The sequence below is a fragment of the Aulostomus chinensis genome, chromosome 10 (assembly GCF_037954235.1).
Source record: "Aulostomus chinensis isolate RoL2024-O1b breed Wild chromosome 10, RoL_Achi_v1.0, whole genome shotgun sequence".
NCBI lineage: Eukaryota > Metazoa > Chordata > Actinopteri > Syngnathiformes > Aulostomidae > Aulostomus > Aulostomus chinensis.
Window position 1 is genome coordinate 148,793 of NC_141329.1, and position 18,117 is coordinate 166,909.

The 18,117-nt window shown below is 45.3% G+C and overlaps 1 protein-coding gene across 1 annotated transcript in view; it reads right to left on the reverse strand.

Moving 5' to 3' along the window:
* Positions 1 to 16,396, reverse strand: part of LOC147253966 (D(2)-like dopamine receptor) — a 56,692-nt gene extending 40,296 nt beyond the window's left edge. The window contains exons 1-2 of the mRNA XM_086215310.1: positions 16,115 to 16,396; positions 4,903 to 5,211 (exon numbers count right to left, since the gene is read on the reverse strand). Coding sequence (XP_086071436.1) covers positions 4,903 to 5,211; positions 16,115 to 16,237 — 432 coding nt within the window. The 5' untranslated portion in view covers positions 16,238 to 16,396. The remainder of the gene's footprint in view (positions 1 to 4,902; positions 5,212 to 16,114) is intronic.
* Positions 16,397 to 18,117: the final 1,721 nt, after the last annotated feature.

Sequence of the window (18,117 nt, forward strand, 5' to 3'; positions counted from 1 at the left end):
ACAAGCTCTTATGGTCAATCCATGTTCAGTTTTAGGTTGCACTGAAAGGCAGGAATTTTTTTGGTACCACAGCAGCATTATCCCGTACAGCTGAAATTATGAGATCGGGCCTACATAGGAAGAAATATTGATTGATCAATCAATCTTTATTTATATAGCACCTTTCATACATTAAAAATGCTACACAAAGTGCTTCACAAGTATAAAAACATACAACAAAAATCAAAACCGGATAGACTCAACACATGGTGCAGAGCCCCCCGGTGCCAAGAGATCTCCAGGACGACATCCTTGTGGACAGACAGGGCACAACTCCCAGTGTGGAGGGGGCCCATGAGCAAACACTGGAGCTAAAAACTGACATATTAAAAGACAGTAGGATAGGGTAAAAACAGGCATGAGATAAAATAATGATAAAATACTTAAAATATAAAGATTTAGAAAAATTCAAGATTTAAAGACTTAAAAAATAAAGATCTAAAGATTTAATAATAATAAAATGCATAAAAGATTCAAGAATAAGTCATTAAAAACATTACACCTTAAAAGTAAGTAAAATAAAATTAAAGGAGAAAAAGAAATCAGTTAAAAGCCAAACTAAAAAGATGAGTGTTGAGCCTCCTTCTAAAAACACCAACAGTCTCTGCAGCCCTGATGTTCTCTGGCAGGCTTTTCCACGATCGTGGACCATAATTGTTGAATGCAGCCTCCCCATGGGTTTTAGTTCTAACTTTGGGGATGACTAAAAGGCCGGTGCCAGAGGACCTCAGGGTCCGTGAGGGTTGATATGATAAAAGCAGTCAGATAAACATGACGGTCCAAGACCGTTGAGACATTTAAAAAATAATAAAAGAACCTTCAAATCGATCCTGAAATGCACGGGGAGCCAATGCAGTGATTCTAAAACCGGTTTAGGGTGCACCCGCCCTCTGGTCCTCGTTAGCACACATGCAGCTGAGTTCTGAAGCAAATGAAGATTAGAGATAGTCTTTTTGGGAAGACCAGAGAGCAGAACATGACAATAGTCCAGACGAGAGGACATAAAAGCATGCATCAGCACCTCCGTGTTGACCCGAGAGAGAAACGGGCGACTCTGGCTATGTTCTTAAGATGATAAAAACCTATATTTGTTATATTTCTAATGTGAGGAATAAAAGATAGCTCAGAGTCAAAAATGACACCCAGGTTCTTTACATATTGTGAAGGTTTAAAATCTTGTAGTTTTGGTAAAAGTTTCTCTCTCTTGCCTTCAGGACCAATAACTAAGACCTCTGTTTCGTCCTGGTTAAGCTGCAGGAAATTCTCTGCCATCCATGCCTTGATATCTAAAATACAGTTAAAAAGAGCATCAGTTGGCCCCGTGTCATCAGGAGATATTTACATCTTTGATGTGAACCCATTCACAGTCACCCTCATTTCACATTGTGCTTTTAAAACACCTGTACAGGAATTCCAGAGATAACAAGTTTACTTTAGACTCCCATGTCCTCCCACCAGACAAGCATATGCAGTTGTGTGCATGGACTTCATACAGTATGCACATGCAATGACATGACGCTAAAAAGGCAACAAAACAAAGGAGAATTTTTAGATACCACTAACTGTGGGTATATTGCTTGACAAAAGCCCCGGAACCATTTTTTTTCCCCATTTGTGCAAGAATTCACATCCTTGTCCAATTAATTATGGTTACTGATTTCTGTCTTTTAAGTTGATTGTTAACAATAAAAAACTGTAGCTAAATGCTTTCAGATGCTTTATTAACAGTAAATGCACAATTATACAGTGTTAAGAGAAGTCTAACTATGTTGAATTTAAACATTTAATCTACCTTAAAAAAAATTCTCACACCATTCCATCGACATAAGATAGAAGTCAGATGTGCATTCATTAAACCTGTTTAACTCTGTGCAGCATTATATATATATATATATACACACACACACATATATTCATTCTGAAAAATTGATTACAAATATCCATAGATGAGGAAAAAAATGAAATATCTTGACCTCTTGGGTAAAATTGATTTATTCTATAATTGAGAGCTGCTGCAACATCTTCATGCTCACAGGAAACTGGTCACATCATTAATCGTTTTCACACTGAAAGACCTACAAGTTGCCGTAGCGGAGTATCTGGCTTTTTGGCTGGATAGATAATGTGAACGTGAGCCTTAGGTTCTCCCCAGGGGCCTGTAGCCGGCAACAGAAAGTGTAGTCTAGTGGCACATCCTGGTAACATGTCACATGTTGTGCTAGGCATGTCCAAAATCATCAATTCATGAATAACCTGTGCCTTGTTGCAAGGGAAGCTTCTTTCATTCCCGAAATGATGATGATGAATGACATCCTCTGCAAGGAGGCTGAGGAGCTTGCAGGTCTAAGTATCTCCGTCTTCCAAAGTGTTCTATGCATCTTGAACTTGCAACTCGAAGGTGAAGTTTTTCTCACCTCTCCTTTGTGTGCTATCATGTTTATTAATGTCCCACTGGATAGGGTATGTCTTCACCATGGCTCAAAACTCTGTGTCGGAGTGGGCAGACTGGTCAGATCAAACTCACTCCGGCCAAAAGACTACAGTTGGAGAAGGGTAAATTGTCATGCCGTTTTCTTGAGAAACAAGATCGCGAATAAAAGCGGCTGAAATAGGTTTCCTCCACAGGTCGGCTTGCCTCTTCCTTTGAGATAGGCTGAGAAACTTGGGAGAGACTCTGGGCAGAGCCGCTGCTCCTCCATGTTGAGAGGAGTCAGTTGAGGTGGTTCAGATATCTGGTGAGGACACCTCCTGGACGCCTCCCTAGGGAGGTCTTCCAGCCATGTCCGACTGGGAGGAGGCCTAAGGGCCAACCCAGGACATGCTGGAGGGATTATATCTCTCGGCTGACCTGGGAACGCCTTGGGATTCCCCAGGAAGAGCCGGTGGAAATGGCTGGGGAAAGGACAGCCTGGGCTTCCTTGCTGAGGCTGCTGCCCCCACGACCCAGACCCAGATAAGCTGAGGATGATGACGACACAATTCTAGGGGTAATGGAAGTGCAGCTTATGTTGATCTGTGACTCCACATATTACAAGTAAGAGTTGCTAAAGATAGAGACATTGTGTAGTGATCTGGAACTAACCAGCAACTACCATCACTAGGCTTCCCTGGTCACCGTGGATTAACATATCAGAAGGAAGATGCAGGAGGTGGCATTCACCCTGCGATACCCAGCATCTTCCTGACCCATGCCAGATTGCTCAGCAACAAAACGTATGAGGTAAAGCTGATCATTGGGACAAATACTGTCAGGGGAACTGGGGAGCGGGACCGGATTGCAAACTGGGAATGGGTTCTCAAAGTAAACCTCTAGGGGTAACTAATGAGAAACATTAGAATAGAGGTAGTAAAACTCTGAAAGGGGAACCCAGCAACTCTCAGAGAAGACACAACTGGCTGCTGAGGACAGAACTGGATAAGAGAGCACTAAGGATGAATAGGCTAACGGTGCACTACAAGCAAGGAAGGACATGAGCCAACTGGGGGGCAAATCATTTGTAATGGTCACAAGGGAACCAAGGTATGAGGGTGCTTTCTGTAGTTCTGTTTGAGACAATGAGTCAGCACTGGCAATGAGTCAGCACTTGCAAACCAGCACTTGCTGGTTTGCAAGACTTTACATAGGCTTCCCACACCTGAACCTGATCCTGGCAATCACACACATGCCTCTAGTCAGGGGTCATCACTTCACAGAGCAAACTGCCATCAGTCTGAACAAGACACAGCTGCCCCTCACACATGCATCTGCCCAGCACTGCTCCATTATGGTTCTCTCCTAAATACTTTGCTTATAAACAATATGATTCGTCTTTCTGTTCACATTTTTTTCTTCTCATCCATTTCAAACAAAATATTATTTCCCATTATAGTAAGAGTATGACTGAATTTTTTACACTGTTTATTTAGATTTTTTTCAAAGTCTGCTCCTATATATAGGTTTGTGGTCTGCAAGGTCTCAACAAGCACATTTACTCAACTCTGCATTTAGTTGTGATGTACATGTCCCTGGCTATGGACTCTTGGTTAAAAAGACAAGGATTCAGCTGAGAGATATCTCTCGAGCTCTGGCCTATGCAAAGGGCAGAATGGTTATCACCTAAATGTTTACATTATCAGACAAAAGATTCTGCTGAACAAAGTGATATGAATCAATGGTGTGAGCAGTCTCATTGTTGAGCAAGTAACATTATGTGAAAAAAGGAACATTTTTATTTCTAAAAGGTTACATTTTATGGACCTTGGTTTCCCTTCTAGTTTAAATATATATTTTTGTAATGCTTAGAAAACAGTTTGTGTTGCAAGACTCTAAAAAGTATTTATCAACTATAACAGAGCACACGAGGAGGTCTCAGGGCCAACCCAGGACATGCTGGAGCACATGAGTAAACTGCCTGTTGATCATACAAACCAAATGAGAAATTATTGTAGAAACTGTTGGAAGAACTAGCATGCAAACTGGAGACTGTGTTGATTTAATCCCAAAAACTAACATACTCTGATACCTTGTATCCCTCTGAATGGGATGTCCCCACTGAAGCATCTGATTAAATATCCTATTTTGCAAAGTTACCAAAAGCGCAAATCTGTCCAGTGATTCTGGTCTATTCTAAACTTTATTAGGTTAATCCTTGGCTAATGGTCCAGGCCTCCACCAATTTTTGAGAGGCAGCCTTTGTGTAACCCTGCTGACAGAAACTAATAAAAGAAAGGAAAAAACTCCTAGCAGGTTAGGATTAGGGCTATGGGCACGTTATCTATGTAACTGTGCAAGGTGTGTGTGTGTGTGTGTGTGTGTGTGTGTGTGTGTGTGTGTGTGTGTGTGTGTGTGTGTGTGTGTGTGTGTGTGCATGTTTGCCATCCTACCTCCAAGTAGACAACCCAGGGCATAACCAATGTAGCCACCAGAAGGTCAGCGACAGCCAGACTGACGATCAGGTAGTTGGTGGTGGTCTGTAGAGCTTTCTCTCTCGACACAGCCATGCACACCAGGATGTTGCCGAAGATGATAACAAAGATGAGCAGTGTAAGCAGCATGGCATAGTAGTTGTAATCATGCCTCTGCCCTTGATCTGTGTCTTTGAAGCCACGTGATCCATTATCTTTGAAACTGTCATTGTAGGCATACTGGGCAAAGACATCCATTAGCTGAGTGATGAAGGCAAGGAACAGGCCCTGTTAGAACATACAAAGAAAAAAGCATTCAGATTTCCAGTTGCAGTGACCACTTCCAATTGCTCCAGTTTCAAATGCCATTTGTGCCCTGAGCCTGTGTTTCCATCAGAGGGTGGCTTGACTACAGAGCACTGTGCTCAAGATAGCAAAGCACAAGATCACAGCTTGATTGGGCCTTTATCTTCATTCTCCCCACCTTTCAGCAGACACACCTGACAGTTTGTGTTGCTGCCACATTGTTACTATGGTGAAATACTCTGCTATCAAGGCATTCCCCATAACAGGACAGACAATTTTAAGTTAAGTCTTAAGTTATCTAGCTAATCCTCCAATACTTACCCTAACCTGCAGTACAGGAGTTGATGGTGTTTGTCAGGTGGAATTGGATGTGTTGAGGGACTTTTTTTTTTTAGAGATAGGGCTGCAAAGGGCTTGTACAGTGTTTGTTCAAGAGTGAATGGTATTGGTATTCCGTCTGTTGTCTTTTTTGTTGTTTCTTGTGTTTATTGATTGTGTATTGTGTTGTATTTCTGTCTTTTGTATTGGACCACACTAGTTGCTGCCCTGGAAGCAATAAATGGAGATCTAACTCTAACACAAATTAATCATTAGTATGAATGAATCAAGTGTTCAACTGATACCAGTGGAATTGCAATGTTTAGAAGGCATATTGCAGACAGCCAATAATGCTGGAAAGAGGACTGAAGGGCATGTGTCTGATGAAGTATGAATTAACCATGATACCATCTAGTTGGGGCATTTGTGTTTGGGCAATGCGAGGTAAATGGAGGACAGCCCATGCCAAGCAGCTGGTGAAAATGGTCAAGGTTTCTGCACCAACAGCAAAGTGGGGTAGAGATCAGACCATCATTACCCAAGTGAGGTGCTGGTAACCATTATGGAATCCTAAGAGAGGACAGATCTCGGATCAATATCGACTGGGTCACCAGCCAGTCTGGTCGCAGAAGGCAGTTAAGACCATTGGGTGGCAATCGCTTGGCACTAGAGACCACCATGGCCACCACATTCAGCTCGATGTCAGGCCACTACAAGCCAAAAGGAACAGTTGTAGTATCCAAGTAGTGCGTCTGTGATCAATGGGCTTTTAAAAGAAGGCACCAGAAAGCAGAGGGCTAAAATGTCAATCTGGGGACTGCTTTGGGCAGTCAGAGGACCAAAGGATGCCTAATATTGAATGGAATCAGAAGAGTGGTAATGCCCAAAAGAGGGCTATGATACAGAGACAGTCTTTGTCAGAGGAGTTGTCACGACAATTAAAGACTACACAACATGAACTGAGACCATGACGTGTATATCCCGTTTTCATAATTAGGGCCTGAGCCCAAAGGGGTGAAGACCCTATTGTATCTGTTCCGTTTCTTTCTTTCGCTTTCTTTCTTTTTCTTTCTTATTCTACCATTTCAGACCTCAATATGACCCCCTAATCATGGTCAAAAATTCACCAAATTTGGCATACACATCAGATCTGGTGAAATTTTTTTTTAAATTAACCTACAAAGTGCCACAATATACTCCGGAGCACCACCTATGTAGCTAAAAAGGGGCACCACGGCCTGTAGGAATGTCATAGAGACATTGAACCAAAACTCAATTATTTGTCTCATCAAGACCTTAAAATCATACACTGACACCCCTGACCTAAACAAACAATAAGCCCATAACATGCATCATTTTTGGACCCTGAACAAACATTATTTCTTCCTAGGGCATTAATGGTATTGCCTCCATAATACATGACTTATGATTCTGTGCTGAACAAAAGTCGTTAAAAACTTTGTAATAACTCAAACAGTTTGGATTCTGTAAGCCCCAAAAGTTACTGTGCCACATTGCACCTTACAATGTAAACCAATGGGGAGGCTGTCTCTGAACATATACTTTGTGTCAAACTGAGGCTTCTGACATCCAAGCTATGAGTCTGACCACTTTCCAATCTGTATCACTAGATTAGGAACAAATTTTCCAACTAAAATGTGAATATTAATGGAAGATTTGGCCTAAGACTGCCCTCTACCTGTGTTGCGGTAAGCGTGTGACCTCACTTCCTGTTTCTGTGTTGCTGAATGTAGTGCCTTGCTTCATTGTGCTAGCTAAAGTGTGATCATCCCTGCAAATTCCTGATTTCGTTGAGTAATTACCTGCCAAAACTACATACCTAATTTTCATCTGTCTTGTAGTGACAGTCTCTTTCTTGCAAACTCTCCACTTGGAAGCTAACTATGGCTTCTTCCTCTCACTCTCCTCTCTCCTGCTCAGTGTGCCACATGGTTAGTTACTCCTCTGCTTCCTTTAGGGATACTGATGTGTGTTAAATATAGTTTGTTTGTAGTGTTTGAGGCGAGGCTTCATGAGGTTGAAGTGGACCTGTGGTGGCTCTGCACCAATGGATCCAATCGATTAGTTGCAAGAGCTAGCCAGCCCCGTTAGCTGGTGTGGACCGCCTTAGCTTAGCTCCTAGCTTAGCCCTGACTAGCGCTCCCCTGACAGCTCCCGAGCAACTGGGAAACCAGGGCGGCTGGGTGACTGTCTGAAGGAAGTATAGTCCTAAGCAGAAGCCTGCTGTCAGTGACCAACCACCGCTTCACGTTTCTAATGGGTGCTCCCCACTCGGCGACACATCCACTGAGAAAACAACTCTGGTAATCCATTCTGAGAAACATGAAATTAGCAACACTTGCGACCATAGTGAAGTGTATTCCAGGAGCCAGAGTGTGGGACAGTGAGTCATATTTAAAACTGCTGGCTAAAAGTAAATGTAAATATGATGAAATCATTATCCACGTCGGCGGTTATGATATGCGACAACACCAGTTGGAGTACACAAAAAATTAATATTGAGTCTGTGTGTACATTTGCAAAGACGATGTCAGATTCTGTAATGTCTCTGGACCCCTGCCTAATCGGACCAGTGACCACATGTTTAGCTGCATGTCGTAGTTCAACTGCTGGCTGTCAAGGTGGTGTCCAGCAAACCAAGTGGGCTTCGGAGGTTGCCCACTAGCCCACTAGCATCTGAGTGGTCGGTGAAACTCCCTAACGACCACCCCTGAAACTCCCTGACACCGCACAACGACTGTCGTTTGGTGAGGCCAGGTGAGTCTCGGGAGGGTCGTTTCCACCACATTAGCACTGACCACTCCCACATAGGTTTATAAGCTGGAGCTTCCACACTCTTCACTAGAACTGAAGAAGCCTCTCGGATGAGAGGTGAAACGTCTTCAAGATAAACTTACGTCCAGTTGACCAGATTTTACTTCGCTTCGATCCAAGTGGGCTTCATTAATAATTGGAAAACTTCCTGGGGGAGACTTTGTCTGATTAGGAGAGATGGCATCCATCCCACATTGGACAGAGCTGCTCTCCTTTCTAGAAATATGACCCAGTTTATAATAGAATCAGAACCCTGACAACCCAGAGTTCAGACCAGGGGGCAGAGCTGCAGACTTACACGCTTCTCTGCGCATCCACTAGGTGGCAGTTTGCCCCGGCCACGTCAATTTATTCACTCCAGTTCTACTGTAGAGGAGTCAATCAGTAAAACCTAATCAAAATTAACACAACCACTAAATTAACTCAACAGAATATCAGAATTTGATGTGGACGATTAAATATCAGACCTCTGATGCCAAAAACTGAACCAATGAATGAAGTGATACCTGACAGTTGTGTTGACCTGCTGTGTCTCACTGAAGCCTGGCTGATGACGATGAGGATGTTGGTCTGAATGAATCCACTCCTCCAGTCACATGAACACACAGTTTATATCAGTTTAGTTCTAAATCAGATCAAGTCATGATTGGAGGAGACTTCAGTATTCATGAGGATGTTGATAACCACAGTCTGGTACTGCATTTCTCTCTCTTCTAGACTCAACTAGTGTCCATCAGTCTGTCCATGAACCCTCTCACTGTCACAACCACACCTCCACCTCCTCCTCCTAATATGTGGAACTGAAGCTGAACATCTAGTTAGATTTCCAAAGAGCGCGCTTTTATCTGACCATCAATAATCAATTTTGAATTTGTACTGATCAACTACAGTCCACTCAGGAAAACTGTAGTTTCTTTTTTTATATACAAACCTGTCCTGTTCAGCAGCAGTATCTATGTTCCTGGTGCCTTGTTGTACTGAAGCAGTTTTACACTGTAAAGGAGGAATCTGATAAACTCCTCCTATCACCATTTGTGTTTAACTTTATTTGGAATGGTATTGGTTCATTGATAAAGCTCCCGGACTGAGGACAGGGAGAGAGAACAGGGACAGGATAGGGAAGACAGGAGGGGGTGGGGGGCACAAAAAGAACAATAACAAAAAAAAACAACAGTAACAATAATAACAACCGGAAAAAAGAAAACATTGGTTACAGAATTTCCAGTGCAAATTTACCATTTGGTTTAAGATAATTTAAAATAAGTGTCTGAGTGTGCGGTGCAATGTGGCTTGGGTGGCAGTCCAAGTCGGGGGCCTCGGCTGTCTGAACCCCAGGCATGGAAGCTGGCTTTTGGGACTATGGAACGTTACCTCTCTGGCGGGGAAGGAGCTGGAGCTGGAAGAAGAGGTTGAGCGTTTCCGGCTAGATACAGTCGACCTCACCTCAACACATAGCTCTGGGTCCAGAACCCGAGTCCTTGAGAGGGGTTGGACTTTCTCTTTTGCTGGAGTTGTTCCAGGTGAGAGGCAGAGGGCGGGGGTGGACTTTTTGGTTGCCCCTAGACTCTCTGCCTGTACGTTGGGATTTACCCCAGTGGACGAAAGGGTTAAGGTGGAGGAACGGGTCCTGACGGTGGTCTGCGCTTATGCGCCGAACACCAGTTCAGAGTATCCACCCTTTTTGGAGTCCTTGGGAAGGGTACTGGATGGTGCCCCGGCTGGGGACTCCATTGTCCTACTGGGAGACTTCAACGCTCACGTGGGCAATGACAGCGTGGCCTGGAAGGGCGTGATTGGAAGGAACGGCAGGCCCGACCTGAACCCGAGTGGTGTTCAGTTATTGGACATCTGTGAAAGTCGCAGTTTGTCCATAACGAACACCATGTTCGAACAAAAGGATGCCCACCAGTGCATGTGGCACCAGGACATCCAGGTCGCAGGTCTATGATCTATTTTATAGTCGTATCATTTGACCTGCGACAGCATATTCTGGACACTCGAGTGAAGAGAGGAGCTGAGCTGTCAACTGATCACCATCTGGTGGTGAATTGGATCAGGTGGCAGGGGAAGACGCCACGCAGACCCGGCAGGCCCAAAATGAGTAGTGAGGGTTTCAGATTCAGATTCAGATTCAGATAACTTTATTTATCCCCGAGGGGCAATTAAAGATCACAGTTTGTTGGGAACGCCTGGCGGAAGAACCAGTCAGAACGATCTTTAATTCCCACCTCTGGCAGAGCTTTGACCACATCCCGGGGGCAGTGGGGGACATTGAGTCCGAATGGGCCATGTTCCGCTCTGCCATTGTCGAGGCAGCTGCTGTGAGCTGTGGCCGCAAGGATGCGGGGGCCGGTTGTGACTGTAATCCTCGAACCCGCTGGTGGACACCAGAGGTGAGGGGAGCTGTCAGGCTGAAGAAGGAGGCTTACAGGGCATGGCTGGCCTGTGGGTCTCCAGAGGCAGCCGACCAGTACCGGCAGGCCAAACAGTGTGCAGCCATGGCAGTCGCCAAGGCAAAAACTCGGGCGTGGGAGGAGTTCGGTGAGGCCATGGAGAACGACTGTCGGTCGGCTCTGAAAAGTTTCTGGCAAACCGTCCGTTGCCTCAGGGGGGTAAGGCGGCAACTATCCCACATTGTTTACAGTGGGCACAGGAGGCTGTTGACGTCAACTGGGGAGATAATTGGAAGGAAAGTGGAAGGAAAACTTTGAGGAACTCCTCAATCCCACCAATACGCACTCCATGGAGGAGACAGAGTTTGGAGAGTGCTTGGGGGTGGTCGTCCAATCTCCGGGGCAGAAGTCGCTGAGGCAGTTAAGCAACTCCACGGTGGCAGAGCTCCGGGGGTGGATGAGATCCGCCCTGGGTATCTCAAGGCTCTGGATGTTGTGGGGCTGTCCTGGCTGACACGTCTCTGCAACACTGTGTGGACATTGGGGGCGGTGCCTTTGGAGTGGCAGACCGGGGTGGTGGTCCCCGTCTTTAAGAAAGGGGACCAGAGGGTGTGTTCCAACTATCGGGGGATCCCACTCCTCAGCCTCCCTGGTAAGGTCTACGCCAGGGTACTGGAGAGGAGGGTCAGGCGATAGTCGAACCTTAGATTGAGGAGGAGCAGTGTGGTTTTTGTCCCCAGCCGTGGAACCATAGATCAGCTCTTCACCCTCGCTAGGGTGCTGGAGGGGGCATGGGAGTTTGCCCAACCAGTCCACATGTGTTTTGTGGACCTGGAGAAGGCTTACGACCATGTTCCCAGGAGCACCCTGTGGGGGGTACTCCGGGAGTATGGGGTGGATGGCCCTTTACGAAGGGCCATTCAGTCATTCTACTGGAGGAGCGAGAGTCTGGTCCATGTTGCCGGCAGTAAGTCAGACTTGATCCCAGTGAAGGTTGGACTCCGCCAAGGCTGCCCTTTGTCACCGGTTCTGTTCATAACTTTTATGGACAGAATTTCTAGGTGCAGCCGGGTGGTGGAGGGGGTCGAGTTCGGTGGCGGGAGGGTGTCGTCTCTGCTTTTTGCAGATGACGTAGTCCTCTTAGCTCCATCACGCCATGACCTTCAGCTCTTGCTGGGACAGTTTGCAGCCGAATGCGAAGCGGCTGGGATGAGAATCAGCACCTCCAAGTCTGAAGCCATGGTCCACAGCCGGAAAAGGGTGGTTTGCCCACTCCGGGTCGGGGGGGAGGTCTTACCTCAGGTGGAGGAGTTTAAGTATCTCGGGGTCTTGTTCACAAGTGAGAGAAAGATGGAGCGGGAGATTGACAGGTGGATTGGGGCAGCATCCGCAGTGATGCGGGTGCTAAACCCGTCTGTTGTGGTGAGGAGGGAGCTTCGCCAAAAGGCGAGGCTCTTGATTTACGGGTCAGTCTACGTTCCAACCGTCACCTGTGGTCATGAGCTTTGGGTAATGACCGAAAGAACAAGATCGCGAATACAAGCGGCCGAAATGAGTTTCCTCCTCAGAGTGGCTGGGCTCTTTCTTACAGACAGGGTGAGAAGTCATTCTGGAGGGGCTCAGAGTAGAGCTGCTGCTCCTCCATGTAGAGGAGTCAGTGGAGGTGGTTCAGGCATCTGGTGAGGACGCCTCCTGGACGCCTCCCTCTGGAGGTTTTCCAGACATGCCCAATCGGGAGGAGGCCCCGAGGCTGACCCAGGACACGCTGGAGGGTTTATATCTCTCGGCTGGCCTGGGAACGCCTCGGGATTCCCCCGGAAGAGCTGGTTGATGGGGCTGGGGAGAGGACAGTCTGGGCTTCCTTGTTGAGGCTGCTGCCCCCGCGACCCGGACCAACCAGATAAACCGGACAACGACGTCTGAGTGTGTGATTATGGATCAGTTGTGCACTGCATGTGTGTATGCGCGTGTGTATGTGTGTGTGTATGCGTGTGTGTATGTGTATGGGGAAAACTGTAGTTTCCAGATGTTTGTCTGATCAGGCCACACCTGGATTTAAGGAAGTGGTTCCATTGGTGCTAAATTTAGTGTCATGTCCCACTGTTACAGAGGATGCTGTTGTCCACCTTAGTCCCTCCCAAACTGATCATTTTATCCATAGAGCAGCAGGCACCTTAGGAACAACTCTGGACTCTACTGCCCCACTAAAGAAGAAAAGAACACACGAACAACCCCAGGTTCCTCTTCAGTACTGGAGCCAGACTGACAGAGAGCCACAGCTCTACTGAACCAAGTAGTCCTGTTTCCCTGAGCAGCAAAGAGCTCATGGGCTTCTTTAATGACAAAATTCTCCTGATTAGAGAGAAACTTCTTCTCCTCCTGCCATCAGCTGACAACATGGCACCTAGAACCCAGAACCTTTAGAGGCAGCTGGAGAACCAGACACACACTTTGATAGTTTTTCTACCGTTAGCCTTCATGAGCTCAGTTCAATAATGTCCTCCTCTAAACCTCCACCTGTCTCCTAGACCCCATCCCAACTAAGCTGCTCCAAGACTCTCTACCCTCGTTAGCCCCTCCCTCTTAGATATGATCAATGTGGCGCTGGTATCTGGTTCCGTTCCTCAGTCCTTTAAAGTAGCAGGAATTAAACCCTCCTCAAAAAACAAGCCTGAATCCAGAAGTTCTACCAACTACAGACCAACATCACATCTTCCTTTTCTCTCCAAGGTTCTGGAGAAAGCAGTTGCTAAACAGCTCTGTGACTTCTCCACAGCAACAGCTGATTGGAGGATTCAGTCAGGTTCCAGGTTCATCCTAGCACAGACACAGAACTAGTCAAAGGTACCAGTGACCTCCTACTGGTACCAGATGAGGGACTGGTCTCTGTGCTGGTCTGATTAGATCTCAGTGCAGCTTTGATACCATTGGCCACCATATCCTTCTAGACTGGAAGCTGTCACTGGTATTAAAGGAACCACATTAAACTGGTTCAGGTCATATTTACTAGCTCCATCTCAGTTGGTACCAGTTAATGATGGTTCCTCTGAGATCACAACAGTGAGTTTTGGTGTTCCACAAGGGTCTGAGCTTGGACCAGTCCTCTTCACCCTGTACCTGCTTCCTCTAGATCACATGATCAGGAAACACTTCATTAATGTTCACTGCTATGCAGACGACACACAGCTGAACTCATCAATGATCCACATGGAACAAACCAGCTGACTGAACTGGAGGCCTGTCTGAAGGACAGAAAAACATGGAGGACCCATCGTTTCCTTTATTAAACTCTGATAAACTGAAGAGACCATGTCTCTCCTGGACTGCTTCTCTGCATGGCTCCCTGTCAGATTCAGAACAGAATTTAAAATTCTTCTTCTACCATCAAAGTCCTCAACAATCAGGCTCCTTCATCCCTGACAGAGCTCCTAGTCCCCTATGATCCAGCAAGAACCCTTCACTCCCAGGATGCAGGGTTCCTGCTGGTTCCTAGACTTCTAACAGTAGAATGGAGCCAGAGCCTTCAGCTATCAGGCTCCCCTCCTGTGGAACCATCTCCCAGTTTCAGTCCAGGACCCAGACCCCCTCTCTAGGTTTAAGAGCAGACTTAAGACCTTCCTTGTTGATCAGGCTTTTAGTCAGGTTCGCTTAGGCTGGCCCTTAGATCTGCTGCTATAGGCTCAGACTGCTGGGATCTCCCATGATGCACTGGGCTTCCCTGTCCTCAGACGTGTTACTAACTCCTCTTCTTCTCCCCTCATCCCAGATCCTGGTGCTGCTGGAGGAGGCTCCAGACCTGAAGAGGCTCCAGCTGCCACCCGTAGCTCCACCTGCTCACGTCCCCATCTATCCATCAGTCTCTCCTCCTTTCTCTCCCTCTTTTTCTCTGTCCCTCTCTTTCCTTCTGTCTCTCTGTCTTCCTCCATTCTCTGTCTTTGTCTCTGTCCATCAGTCTCTCCTCCTTTCTCTCCCTCTTTATCTCTGTCCCTCTCTTTCCTTCTGTCTCTCTGTCCTCCTCCTTTCTCTGTCTTTGTCTCTGTCCTGCTCTCCTGCTCTCTCTCCGTCCCCACTGATCCTGGATCTGCTCCACCTTCCTGCTGGTAAAGGAAGGTTCTGGTGGCTGCTGTTGCAGGATGTGCTTGCTGATGGAGAATTGTTGGGTGGAGGTTCATTGAAGGAGGGAGGTGCTGGACCTGCTCTACTTGGAAAGAGTCAGGACAGAACTTTGGTTGGGGTTTGGCGCCGTATAAATAAACCTGACTTGACTTGACGTGTGTTTTCCCACATTAAATGTGTTCCAGAGGTAGACTCTCAACACTGAAATTCCTTCTAAAAAAGGCAGTGAAAGGAAAGTCGCAGCATCATTAATCTTTAACTTAAATTGCACACTTGAACTCTTGGTGACTGAGGCTTTCCCACAGGTTTAATTCAGTAAAAGGGTTTCTCTAAAACAACATTTTAGAAAACAGTGATTGTTCATTCTGGACAATCATTATATTTATGATGATTTGAGTTGATACTACAAAAGAAAATCCAACTTTGTGAAGTTGGAAGGTTTCTTCATACTGGTTAGGGTTATTCAGTATTTCTTCTGAATGCAATATTGTGTTCCTAATTTCATTGAGGGTTTCCAAATTTGTGGAAGTTGATTTCAGTGGTTTTGCAAACGGCATTTAATTTTTCCGTTTCCCTGTGTAAAACTCATAATATTTCTACAATAAAAGACTGTAAATTATATCAGATATAGGAAAAACGTGAATATATCAATAGTAATCTTTAAGTCAGTGACGTATCAGAACAGTTGCTGAATAGGTGTCCAGGAGCATTGTGATTGTCACACTCATGAGGGAATGAACACCGCTAAATGTCACAATTACAATAAAGGACCCATTTCGACAGAGCAGGGTTATCAAGCCAGCTGCAGACAAATCCCGCCTGTTCACTGACAAATAACTGTAACCAGCACGTCTTGAATCGGGAAGGTACACCGGCACGTCCCAGGACAGGCGCTGCAGCCCCAGCACTTTTCCATTGATGGACTACGGCGGAGAGCGCGTGTGCTTTCAGTTGGAGCTGATTGAAACCGGATCAAGACTGTAACAATCGACCGGATTTCACACACTCATTCACTCTTTTACTCACTGCAGCAGTTTCCAAACGTGTAAAATGCGCTTAAATGTTCCGAAAACAGTAGCGATTAAACATTCAAAGTTAAAGTTTAAAAGGATTTGATCCCGTCTCAGCCAGACAGAAAGACACCTGCCGCCCTGCTTGGGTTGTTCACTTCCTTTACAAGTGTAGCGCAAAGACAAATAAATGAATAACATTATCAATCTTACCTTCACGCCATTTAGTGGATTTTTGTCTTTACAGGCACCCAGATACGCGCGGTTCGTTCCCTCGATATTTTTCAATTGCTTTGCACGTTTTTCTCTCTTCAAATCTGCTCGGGTGCGAGACATGAGGGGACACGGCAATGAATTACAGAATCTTAAAAACAAGAATGTTTCGGTTAACTGTAACTCATTGTAAGCCTCTCGGGAATGATTTAAGTCTCAGCAAGTGAAGCCGGAGCCGGAGGAGCGCACAGTCGTTTTGCATCCAGGATCTCAATGCGCGGAGTCGCTATCGCGACTGACGGAGGACGCGAGGAACTCGAGGCGGGGTCAGTTCAGTTTCAGCCCGGGCACAGACCACGGTCGGAAGTATGCTTTTAATCTCACATTAACAACCTTGATATTTCGTCCTGCACTCTCCCTTGCGCTTCATTATCAGGTTATAGGTAATATTGGACACGAATTAATTTGGTGAAATCTGCATTTGGCACATAGTGGACAGACTGATGACAAATGTAATATACTAAAACTTCATACCACAATATTGGTAATAATTTCAATAATTAGCATCTGTTCAGTGTTTTTCAGATTTCTACAGGCTGGAGCTTCAGTGATCAGTGCGTTTTTAATGTAACCACATGACAAACACAGCAGCTCTTCTTCTCTCATGTCACTGAGATATGATTTCTAAAAACAACACAGTTCCTTCAACAGAGGAGGGGAATTCGCCCATAGACATAATAAAGAGTAGACGCCGCTCAGAGTGCTGCGCCGCGAGAAATACGGCCGCCATCTTGGTCCGGTCAAGCTCCCATCGGCTCCAGTCATTCGTATGGTGATTAGGCGACTCCGGAGCACTGTGCGGCGTGTTCCAGTGCCAATATGCGGACGGTAGTGAGCAGGGCTCAAGGGTTAACTTTTCACAAATAGGATTAAACGTTTTTTCAACATGACACCTGACTGTAGAGTCATTTGCAAACAGCTCGCTTATTCACAATTATAGAAACTTAGGTTTATTATCAGCAGATTAGCATTAGATTGAAAAACTTTTGTTTGGGAGAGGTTCTAAGAAACTTTAAGGAATAAAATAGAAGAAGGAGGAAAGTGAGCTCTTTAAGATTTTTTTGTGGGGATCTCCTGTTTTATTTTGAAGATTTCCTAAAGACAGAATTGTGAGGAAGAAGTGGGAGATAGCTTTAAGGAGGGAGAAATTCACAGCAAGTGACTCATCTGTGCTGTGTAGTGAAGACTTCAAAGAGCAAGATTTGGACAGGACAGGACAGGTTGTCCTCCTTAGAGATGGCGTTATTCCATCCATTTTCGAGTTTCCAGATCGCCTCCAAAGAGTAGGTGCATCACAATAAGGCTGTTAGCATTGTTGAAGGGGAATATTCTATTGACTGCAGGGCATCAATTACTTATCATTGTGATTCTCTCTCCATCCATCCATCCATCCATCCATCCATCCATCTATGTCTTTCTGTCTTGTCTTCGTTTTAGCCAGAAAAAAGCAGGAACACATCTGCCTCCAGAAGATCTGAGGAGAGCCTGTCTGAGACTCCTCAGGATGACCCGGCGGCCACAAAAATAATGCTTTTGCTGTTACAGTACTTGTTTGTTCACAGTTTATAGTACTATGACAACAAATTGAATATCATCTCATATGTTCTTGTGTTTAACTTGAAATTGTGCAATTTTTTGATATGTAGGCTATATATTTGTGTGTATTTCTTCATTTTTCCAATTATTAAAATAGACAGTCTGCTTCTATATGACATTTTTTTGTGTGTGTATACAAATAGATATAAAAAATTAAACTAAATAAAATATAATCAAATAAATATATATTAAATCAGCCAATTAAAATTACCAGTTAATAATTACTGAGACATAGCAGGAACCAGCTCTAAACTTAGTTATCCTTGATTAATTATGATACTATGGCATCTACAGCCACTGCCGGCATCTTCTAAAATATTATTTGATTCATTATGAGTGTTTGAAAA